Source organism: Arachis ipaensis, chromosome B02 (assembly GCF_000816755.2).
Source record: "Arachis ipaensis cultivar K30076 chromosome B02, Araip1.1, whole genome shotgun sequence".
NCBI classification, from domain to species: Eukaryota; Viridiplantae; Streptophyta; class Magnoliopsida; order Fabales; family Fabaceae; genus Arachis; species Arachis ipaensis.
Window position 1 is genome coordinate 62536865 of NC_029786.2, and position 11935 is coordinate 62548799.

Below are 11935 nucleotides of genomic sequence, written 5' to 3' on the forward strand. Positions count from 1 at the left end.
AACTTAAGTACTATATATATGGGGAATCAGAAAACTGTACCCATGCAAAATATGACCTATACAACATAGGCATATATCATATAATGTTGAAAAATTATAAATACTGGGTCTCATTTCTATTTACTCATCGAAGAATGAAACATAACTTTTTATATTAGAACTTAAATTGCAAATAAACAACTAAAGAAAAAGAAGAATAACTCATTCCCAGTTATGTCAAAATTGTGATATAAAAGTCAACTGACTCGTGAGCTTACGTTCCCAATCCAATAGCCACAAGAAATACTGTAGGCTTCACCGTTAATAATAGTGACTTTGACTTGCTAACTTGAGTCCAAGGTACCTGCATAAAAATATATAATTAGACACAATTTGACCATACCATAACAAACCAATTATAGCAACCTGCCTCGATGAAATATAACAACTTCGACAAGAAAAATTAGTTCCTGAGAAACAGCTATGATCATAACTTTGTTTGTGACAGGATTAACTGCTAAAGGTATGTTGTTACACATGAAACTCATTTAGGTAAAATTTACCCAACTTCTATCCTCCCACTAAAATAAGCATTAGAGTATCAAATTAAATCAAAGCATTTATGAATGCAGACACTTGCTTAGTATTTATTATGACAAAATTCATTATGACCTGGCCCCAAATGAAACTCTAGCATCCATAAAGTCAATTTTAGCTTTAATCAAATGGAATATGATAATAAAAGCAAAATAGTTTGATCTCTAAATGGTCAATTACCAAATTTGACGAAATATCAAGGGAAGAAATATGCTGAAAACAAATATAAAAATATTATAACAATCTTAGGGGTATGAAAAGCACTATCAATACATCATTTTTATAATAGAACACATGTATGACATTGGTTTTGTAGGAAACTGTAACAGCCTAGAGAAGTATGGAAAGATTATTACATGACCACAAACTAATGGTTATTTTTTTCCATCGATAGATCACTTATGAGCAATGATCCCATGAACAGTGCACTTATACAATCAATTATAAGATATAGGAAAATGCATACAATCAATTTATTACAACTTATGATCTTGTACAAATTTAAAGAAAATAAACCATAAGCATCCCAACAACAAGCACATGTTAAAACCACCAACTTCAGGAAATGAAAGAATGAAGCAGTGCAAGGGAATTTGACTTACTAGACTAAGGAAAAGAGCACTGATTCCTGAGAAAAGCTTACGGTTTCTGTCAACGAAGTTAGCCACATCTATAACAAAGATTCAATCATGACAAAATATTCCTTGATTACTTAACATAGTTCTTACAATATTAAAAAGAAAAATGGAAAGTGAACATCTCAATATTTAGAGCTCTTAAAAAGTTCTAAGAAGCATATAACATTAACATAGAGTGCTTTAAATAGTGATCTAAATGTATGGTTAAGAACAAGGAATTGTCCAAGAGATTAAAGAGGTCAAATGAATGGGCAATAGCAACACAGTGGGTCCTGAACAAAAATCAACATTTCGATCCAAACACAATTGAGGATTTTTCAATTATGGAAAAGCAGCAAAGAGGTTGAGCACCGGTTAATAAGACAGAGAAAAAAAAGGAATGAAAATGAAAATATTTAGCCATAACATCTAACAGTGATAGCATTGACTCTCATGCTCTTCAAGGGTTGCAGTGTGTCAGGGAGCATGGGGTGACATCTAGTGGCAATCTAAGAGTCTCACCAGTCAGAGACTACTGAGCTTGAATATGAATTCACTTTTGGATGGATATCAGTTAAGAACAAGGAATTGCACAAGAAAAACATGTAGAATATGATATTCTGAAGTGCATGACAGATGCAAAGACCAGCTGGGTCAGAATCTGCTTTCATACCAACTTGAAAATACAGGATGTGAAAAATATGAATCAAATTTCATTAATAAATAGTATGTTTGCACGCGCTTGCACGCAGCAGACACTGCACTATAACTCGAGCAGTATCAGCTATTTTCATAAAAAATTTAAGATCACATTTCTCTATTTTATGTATCTAAACACGTGCAAACTGTCTGCTCATACAAGCATAGACAAAAGAACATACCTTTAAAAGATTCACGTAGAACCTGCCCAATGAAAGGAACAAAGAAAATTAAAATACTTCAATGAAATTGAGTGTAAAATAGGAACAAGACTGTCTAACTCTGCAGTTTAAATGCATCTGCTAAGAAAAATAGACAAGGAATGTAATGCATACAGCCAATAGTAGATACGGAATAGTATATTAGAAAAAGAAAATGACGTATTGAAAAATACTACTATAAACTGCTCAAAGAAAGACCAATATCTTAATCTGCAATCAATATATGGTTAATTAACATATTTCTAGATTCTAACACTCCCCACCAAACTTGAGCATATAGATCACATTGGCCAAGCTTGTGAGATAGATAACTCATTCTATGGTTTAAACATTAGGTGAAAATGCCAGCTAGTCAATAATTTGAATTAACAAAATGTTTGGTGATACCACAACCACCAGACAATATTCTTTGTGATGAAATGGAAATTGACCACAATGTGTTTGGTTCTCTCGTGGAAAACCGAGTTAAGAGGCAATGTGTATGAAGCTTGACTGACACAGATAAGTTTCTTTTCCTTGTTCTCCCCAAATTTAAATTTAAGCTCCTTAAAAGTTGATTAAGCCAAATTTTGCTCAAGCCAGATGCCATGGCATGATACTATAATTCAGCACTAGACCTTGCAAATACTTGGTGAAAATGTCTCCTAGTTGATCATTTGAATTCACAAAATCTGTGGTGATATCACCAAACAATATTCTCTGATGAAATGGAAATTGACCAAAATGTGCTCGGTTCTCTCGTGGCATGAAACTCTAATTTAGTAATAGGAATGTGCTCAAGAGGTACACAAAATTAGAAGTGAACATCCATGAATAGAAGAACCTGCCCAATTAACATTTGAATATCTAACCATATCGGTAGACGAAACAATCCAAGAACTATTATTAGCCGGAGGATCAAAAACCATGGAACACAGCAAGGGTAAAAACTGAAATTGGAAACATAGCATGACATGTCAGGTCTAAAATGAATACGGGTCAAAGCAATGGCCGGAGAGGTGGTGGCCTGCACCACACAGGGAGTGGAAAGTGCCATGGGTTAATTAGGATGCTGCGTATGGAGGCAGGACATCAAACATTGAACTTAGGGCATGGATATCGTGCTTTGAGTGTGCAGGTGAGGCGAGGTGGATGGTGGGATTGATCATTAAAATCAGTGATGGAGGGCCACGGCTGACAGTAGTAAACAACACTGGATGCTCGTTTTGGCCTGTCAGAATGGCAACACAGCCGTGCTGATGCAAGAAACAGAAGGGCAACAGTGCTTCAAAAGAAAATTATTGGAAGGCACTAGAGCAGTGAGTTTTTCTGATGAATCAAATAGGACTGCCTTTTTCTCTGAGCTTTGATACCATGAAAAGATGAAAGGAAGGAGAAGAAAATTACATAACTTACATGTTTCAACTACACAGAAAAGGTTGAATTAGGTATACAATGTCTAACAACTCCTAATAAACATGTTTACATATTCTAATAAAGTACATGATTATTTATTATGTTCACGATATAAATCCTTGGACTGAGTTGATTTCTGTCAATTTATTTCACACCAAAATGTTCATTTCCAATTTGCTAGCTAAGATAAAATCTTGGGGATGACAATGGGACTAAAAACACTGTCTTTTCAGTAAATCCAGCACTGTGGAACCTAGATACCCTGTCTTTATACCATCAACTATCCAAGTGGCATGCATTTTCATCGAACCTAGATACCTAACTGTCTGTCACTGAAACCATCGTCACTTGCCTACACATGCTGCAACTCTGGTTTAGTTTCCCTAGTGCATGTAGCTCACGTTTCCCATCATATTCGAACTAACTTGAAACTGAGTATTGATATTATGTCAATTCTATCTTTGAAATTTACACCACATTCAGTAATTAGAATAATTAGCTAATAAATCCCTAAATCTAATGAATTCAACTCTTTACATAATTGTGAATACTCCCTTTACAAATGCTTTAACTGAGATGATTTCTTGCTAGTTATTTTACACCATGACCAATTGTATTAAATAAATAAAAAGAAGAAACCAGACAAGCATCTAAACTGCCTTTTATCAAAGCAGACTATAAGTTTACTACACACAGGAAGTTTGGTTTCAAGATAATGTTCTCAAACATCAAAACAAATAATGGGTAAATGTAGTATTCTGTGTAACAAGAAGTTAAGGCCCTTATGGAATGTTTAAATAAGACAGAGGGTAGTTGGAAAAATCATTAATGTTTCAGAAAGTTGCACACCTCATAAACCTAAACTCAGCAAGATGAGACAGAGAGAAGTTATATTTCCATTCCAATATCACATCTCTCAAGAAATATCTGAATAAGCACAATATTATGTTACAAAGTGCTAAAGAAAAGTAGATTACCTTTCCCAAAAGAAGGGGGATTAATATAGTCAGCACGAGACTTTTAAATAACTGTTGAGTCGGTAAGGTCATTCCAACTCCATCAGCTACAAATTTTTTGAGGGACAACGGAACCTAAAATAAGATGAAACATTGTTACAGAATCATTATTACTATTTATTACAACAAATACTAAGCCAATTTCCAACACAAAATCATTACTAAAACATTTAGTTCACTTATTTGAAATAGCAGCAAACTAAAGAAAGCTATTCAGCATAATAAAGCCACAGAAGCATTTGCAATCTAAATCGTAAGAGGTAAAGAGAAAGGGAGCACACACAGAAAATATAATCAAATCTAAAGCAACAATGTCGTGTAATAAAAGCGCAACACAAATATAAAATTAAAGGAGACACAGAAAAAATAATATTAACAAAGCAAAGATAATTCAACGAAAAATGGTAAATATGCAAATCATAATGACTCACAATGAAAATCCCTAACATGTTAGATATTACTGTCATTGCAAGAGCCAGTGCAGAATTTCCCCCAGCAAGCTGCAAAGCAAAATATGGAAGGATATAATTTGTATACAGTATATACTAAAAAAAATTTACATAGATATGCAATCATTTATTTGCTACATTAGGAAAAGTGCATGATTCGACGCTTTCTTATAAACTATACAAATGGAAGAATCTAATTGAATATCAATGTAGAATTGTTTTACAATGTCAATTCATAGCATTAAACTCAAATGTAATGCAAGTTCACTGGATGATATAGAAAAACTTTATATAAATTGATGCAAAGAGAAATGCAGAAGAAAAACAGGAGAGAAGAGGAACACTGTCAGTACCTGGGTAAGTGCAACACCACTTGATAATGTGGTTGGCATACAATTAAACATGGCCAATCCTGTATAAACGTGGAAATATTTAGAAACCAGATGTGAATGAATAGTAAATAAATTTTTTTCCTCTTTTATTTGTAACTTATATTTTCCCAAATTATCATAACCCAACTCAATTAATGTTTTTCTTTGTTATACCTTCAGCAAACAATCAAATCTTCAACAAATCTGGCCACCAGAAATAGTTTATGGTAACAGATATGTCATAAGCTTCAATGTGGAAAATTCTGGGAATTAACAGGATGCAGCTTGAATTAATTAAGAGTAATTTGCTATTGCAATGGGAACAGAGTTAGGTCCCAGACTAGTGTTCATAAGATTTAATCTTAACATCCTTTTCTTGCTAAATGCCTGAACTAGCTGTTATCATTGAGATATTGGGTTTTAGGTAATAAAGGAGAAACAAGAGAACAAATATATTAAAATCAATAACTATGGATATATTTATGAAATAACAATATTATATCATAAAATTCTTGAATTTGACCACATTGATTTTGATTATAGAAATTTTTAGTTTCTCCAACTTCAATTTCATATGTTGCAAGTTGCATGTCTCCCATAATTATAGAAATGGTTGGTGAATGGACGTGATGTGGAAGGTTGTGGTATGGAGAGAAGAGGGAACCAGAGGAGTATGGAAAGGGGGGAGAATAAGAAGGAGGAGAATAGAGGGCCTAATTTTGTCACCAACTAATGTCACATGATTGCTGATAGACCATTTGGATGGAGAAGTTAACAAGGTAAATCAAAGAGATGTTAGGTCTCATTTTTTAAAACTTCGAAGGTGAAGTGAACTTAGGCTATAGTTAGGGACGTTAATTGCATTTTTCGCTCGAATTAAAGAGTGTTGAAGAGTCCAAAATTGCTAAAATCCTCGAGTAGCATCATGTGTTTAAAACAACTAAGAGTTCCATTTAACAATGCAATACAAGCCCATGCTAGAAGTAGACCAAAAATAAATGGAAAAACCTGTAATAAATTCTTGGGGTTGGAGCTGAATATGCAATATTATCCGGGAAAAGTATGGTGTGAGAAATAAAATAGATACCTGCCATAGAACACATCACACATTCAGACATAAATAAAAATCAGTTGATCTACTCCTGTCCTTTAGGGATCTATAGATATGTAATGGCATTTTGAACACAATGATCAAGATGATCTGCGATAACTTCATGAAATACAGTAGTTCTAAGAAGATATGAGGGGCAGCAAAAAAACTATGTCTCTGCAGTCTTTCAAATCAAAAGGCATTCTTCATGACCTAGAACAAGGTAATCTACATATGGAATATCACAACAGCCTCAGTCAAGACATTTACTTTTGATCAAATGGAAGTTAACCGAAGTAAGGGAGCAAAACCAAATTCAAGGAGAAAAACAAGATGCATATATTGCTCCTGGTACTTAATAAAACCTTGAAGGAAATCATGAGATTATTCTTTGACCGAAGCCACTTCCAAAGGCTAGAGAAATTTTGTTAAGGCAAGAAATGAAAGATGGTGGATATTTTGGGAAGAACCGCAGAAGTAATAACAGGGCTCTAAGCTAGTAAGTGAGTTAACTGACTTTATCTAAACCGAAGAAGGGATTAGTTCAGGCCTTTTAACTCTGGTATTTGTTTCTAGTCTTGGGAGGGTTGAGTGTTCTTTCTACTCTCCTCTCTATCATGTAATTCCTCAACCATCAGGCAAAACTTGGTCAATAATAAGAAAAATCCACAGCTTTTACTACGCTTTGCTGTAACTGATTGGAAACAAATGCTAGACATTATAATGATTCATTTTTAGCTGTTATTAAAAATACCATATTCGGGGCATATTGCTCTGTGCATAGTCTGTTTAATGGTATTTCTTTAACCAATATACAAAAGGTATTAGCATACTTCAATTGCATGGTTTATCCATATAAAATGCTACGTTTGTAATCAGTCCATAAAACGCAGATATAGGAAATTCAAGGTCATACTATCCCAAACAGCCCAACAGGGAATGCTTCTACAGCTGCACTGATTTCCTCACTGCGCAACATCAATCCTACATGAAAAGATCAGAACACTTTGAAAAAAGAGCACCAAAAACAACACATAATGCAAGAGAGTAGACTCCAAAACAAACCTGAGATAATAAAAATTCCAAATGGCCCAAGTTTTGACAAATTGTATTTATCAGCAGCACAACCAAGACTGGGATATGCTAATCCTAATCCCACCGCAGAGACCAGAGCTGCATATTTTGCCACAACACAGATCAACTAATTTGGTCATCTGTCAAAACATAACAAAATTAAGTAGACCATAAAATAAGATCAACAAGAAGAGGGGAAAAAATTACAAGCAAAATTTGAATGCTCAGGAAGACAGAGAGCTACCCAAGGGTAAAAGATTGTTCCCAGCAAACCTCAAAATGGGTTGCACCAAACTCAATCCATTCGTCCCTTTGCTTCCAGTCCCACCCATCTGAATTTCCAAAATGAAGTAAATTGAAAAAATAAATTTAAAAATAAATCAAATTCAAATAACAAAAAAAGAAAAAAAACTATACTTTGTCATAAAACTTCCTTTCCCACAGCTTAAGCTAACAGTAGGAGTCATGTGAAAATTTTGCATAGCCTTTCTATCATTTTTTATTGGTCTTGTATGCTGAAATTCCCTCTTTTAGAGTCAACAACGATCGAACACTTCTAAGTCATAAAGCATGTCATCAAATCACTACTCACAAAAATAGTTAAGCTAATAGGAAGAGTTACATAAATAGTTATATCTTATATCTCTACGATTGCTCCTTTTCTCAATAAGGAATTTAAAGAGAGAAACACGGGACCAAAACCTAAAAATGGGATTAAAAAAAATAGAAACATAAAAGATTGAAGTTTTTCGCCAGTCAATACATTTCAATTCAGCTCCAAAGTTTTGGTTCGTACTTAAATATTATTGACGATGAACAAGAGAAGGAACCTGTTGGGGTTGGCCACTGGCTCTTACGGGTGAGCATTTCGGACGGAGAGCTACCCAACTTGTGGGGCCAAAATTGGCAGCCTTAACTGCTGAAGGAAGACAGCGAAAAGTGGTGGAAGGTTTTGTGTAATTCGGGGGGAAATGAAGGTTGGGGCGACAGAAATATGAGAAGGTCGTAGTGGTAGGAGGAAGCAGCGTAAGGGTGAGCGAGCGGGTGGTCTCCCACATGGCTCCAAGGCTGTAATACTAACAACTAAGGGTGGCAGTCCCGCGGGTTACTTGTATTGTTCAAGTCAATTGGTTAATTGTGCAACTCAAATCTCTCGTTTAGTCAAAAAGAAAATTACCGAATTGAGTAAAACTAGAATGAGACCCGCTCGGTAAATTAACGATAGTATATAATAAATATTAAAAATGATTATATATTATAAAATTAAATTAAATATGTATAAATTAAAGTTAAATTTAAAAACTATTTTTTTTAAAATAATTTGTAATACAAAAAATTTGGATATTAGAGTTTTACAAAGTGATATTTTTATTTGGTAATTTAATTTTTGTATTTGTTTTAGTGGTGGATTTAGTCTTTTTATGTGGCGCTCATCTTCCTTTTTTTTTATTGGTTATTGTTAGAATTGTTACTTTTTTCTTTCTGTCGAGATTCTTTTGAAGGCATGTTCTTTATCAATTGTTGAGTTGTATGCACTTTCTATTATGTTGTTTGTTCCATCTTTGTATGTATGTTTTTCTTCCGAAGATGTGTCTTGAATTTGTATGGTTTTCTTTCTTCTTAATCTCTTGATGTACTTTTCCAATGACATCTACAATAAAAAAAACAAAAATGTATAGATTTTTTTAATAAGTTATTTTTAATAAAAATAATTGAAATAGTATAAAATGAAATTACCTGTTAGTATTTTTCTTTGACCCACTCTATCAGACAATGTCTCAAGTGATGCAAATTTAAAATAGTCTTAGAAGATGTTCAAAATTGGATCTTTAATTTTTTTCACAACAATTGTGAGTAAAAAGTTTGCATTCATTATACCTTTAATTGGTCTATACAAATCATTTGTATCTTCTATTTTTAAATTTTGTATAGTATAGACTTTTCCTTCCCTGGCGTGTTAGTAAATCATAGTTCATAATTAGTTAAAAAAATAATGAATAGCATATTAAAAGAAGTATAATTTTAACGATATTAAAAAGTATAAAAAGTAAAAATAATTAAAGTATTTTTTCGTAAATTCAATTTAAAAATATAATAAATATGTTTGTTTTGTACATTTTCATCTAATATAATCATTTTTAAGCAAAGAGATTCTTCTTCATTTGTGGGTGTTAATGTTTCCCATAGATGAACCACGCGAACTTTGATAAACAAATTGTCTTTTTGTTTGGTAAAATTGTCCAAAGAATGATACTTCATTGAGTAAGTTTGAAATGTGTAGTTCGGAAATAAAATTTTTGTGCTAAATTTGATGTCATCTGAAAGAATAGTGATAAGAGACTTATATAAGTAGTTCAAATAGTATATAATTTGAATATTTGTAACGTAAAATTTATTATGATTAATAATATTATTATTACATTTGTAATATGAACGTTTATTATATTTAATAAGTTATTTATAGAAATTAATAAATTAATTATTGGAGTTATAAATTTATTGTGTTGTTTATAACGGTGAGATATAATAAATATATGGATATGGATTCATTGTTTTGGTAGGATAGAAATTTGATTACAAATTTTTGTATTTCTTTTTTTTTTTGCTGATTTGAAAATAATAGTTGATTTGACAAAAACCGAGTGGTTGATTCTAATATTTTGCTAAGTAAGCGATGTTGCTGACATGGCATTGGTAGAAAGAAAAAGATGTTTTAAAAGTAATGTAGATAAACTTATGTATCTATTTTTATATATTAAGAATAGACCTTTAATTGGCCTATACAAATCATTTGTATCTTCTATTTTTAAATTTTGTATAGTATAGACTTTTCCTTCCCTGTCGTGTTAGTGAATCATAGTTCATAATTAGTTAAAAAAGAATAATGAATAGCATATTAAAAGAAGTATAATTTTAACGATATTAAAATATAATTATTTATAAATAAAAAGTATAAAAATAAAAAATAATTAAAGTATTTTTTTCGTAAATTCAATATAAAATATAATAAATATGTTTGTTTTGTACCTTTTCATCTAATATAATCATTTTTAAGCAACGAGACTCTTCTTCATTTGTGGGTGTTAATGTTTTCCGTAGATGAACCACACGAACTTTGATAAACTAATTATCTTTTTGTTTGGTAATATTGTCCAAAGAATGATGCTCCATTGAGTAAGTTTGAGATGTGTAGTTCAGAAATAAATTTTTTGTGCTAAATTTGATATCATTTGAAGGAATAGTGATAAGAGACTTATATAAGTAGTTTAAATAGTATGGAATTTGAATATTTGTAACGTAAAATTTATTATGATTAATAATATTATTTGCTGATTTGGAAATAATAGTTGATTTGGCAAAAATTGAGTGGTTGATTCTAATATTTTGCCAAGTAAACAATGTTGCTGACATGGCATTAGTAGAAAAAAAAGATGTTTTAAAAATAATGTAGGTAAACTTATGTATCTACTTTTATATATTAAGAATAGATAGATATCGTGAAAGACTATAACTAAATCTGACCACAAGGTAGCGTATGTTTTTCCTGAAACACAGGGATACGGACTGAGAGTCTGAGACCGTGAATTTGGAACGCGTGATTGTGTTTCGTAATTACTAGTTAGAGACCTAAATTATTTTAGTTTTAGAACACACCATTTTAATTCTTTTCAATGCCTTTCAAAAAATAAAATTACACGAGACTGACTTTTTTAAAAATAAAAATTAAAAATTTAATAGTATATTTTTTAAATTTTTTCTAATACGCACGAAAAAAAAAGAAAAGAAACACCTGAAAATACAAAGGAAGAAGAGATTTTCCGTCGCTCTTCTCTTCTCATGTGGTCTCTTTCAATAAAAAATTAAAATCAGCCATGGATTTTTTACTCTCCATTTTATGGGGAAGTACCATTAACCCACTTAAAAATATTCACAAATTGAACTTTGTTTTTTTATTTTTGAAAAAATTGATAATTAAAATTTTGCCTTTCTGATTTTGTTTTTTACACCTTTTTCCTTTCTTTTTAATCATAATTCCAAAAATGAGAGAAATGTCTCTGGCTTTTTTTTCTAGTGTTTGTATTCTTGCTGCAGCAACCATCGTTGCTGTCGCTGCCTGTACTTAGCACCGCCACCACTCCTTCTACTGCCACCACACCACACTTACGTTCTCTCTGTGTTGTTGTGCTTCGTCTCCGTCTCTGCGAACTACTCAGGTTTCATTTTAATCATAATTTTAGAGATGAAAGAGATGTCTCTGCTAGGGCTTTTCCACTAACGTTCATGTTCTTGTCACATCTCTGCAGCTACCACTGTCGTTGTTGCTGCCTGAACTCAGCACCGCCACTACTCCTTCTACTGCCGCCACACCACACTTTCCAGTCCCTTTGCATTGTTGTGTGCTTCGTCTTTGTCCCTGTGAACTACTC

General features: G+C 32.4%; 1 protein-coding gene across 8 annotated transcripts in view; it reads right to left on the reverse strand.

Annotated features, from left to right (window-relative positions):
- The window catches only part of LOC107625359 (probable sodium/metabolite cotransporter BASS4, chloroplastic), a 10576-nt gene extending 1896 nt beyond the window's left edge, over window positions 1-8680 (reverse strand). The window contains exons 1-12 of one of the 8 annotated variants that reach the window (XM_021115872.1): window positions 8339-8475; window positions 8131-8210; window positions 7753-7840; window positions 7500-7607; window positions 7351-7418; window positions 6353-6431; window positions 5327-5385; window positions 4956-5024; window positions 4486-4599; window positions 2075-2096; window positions 1179-1246; window positions 258-343 (exon numbers count right to left, since the gene is read on the reverse strand). In XM_021115872.1, the coding sequence (XP_020971531.1) occupies window positions 258-343; window positions 1179-1246; window positions 2075-2096; window positions 4486-4599; window positions 4956-5024; window positions 5327-5385; window positions 6353-6431; window positions 7351-7418; window positions 7500-7607; window positions 7753-7840 (761 nt within the window). In that variant the 5' untranslated portion in view covers window positions 8131-8210; window positions 8339-8475. Of the gene's footprint in view, window positions 1-257; window positions 344-1178; window positions 1247-2074; window positions 2097-4485; window positions 4600-4955; window positions 5025-5326; window positions 5386-6352; window positions 6432-7350; window positions 7419-7499; window positions 7608-7752; window positions 7841-7925; window positions 8065-8130; window positions 8211-8271 lie in introns of all 8 variants that reach the window. The other 7 variants (XM_016327975.2, XM_021115871.1, XM_016327974.2 and 4 more) reach the window with 7 other exon arrangements.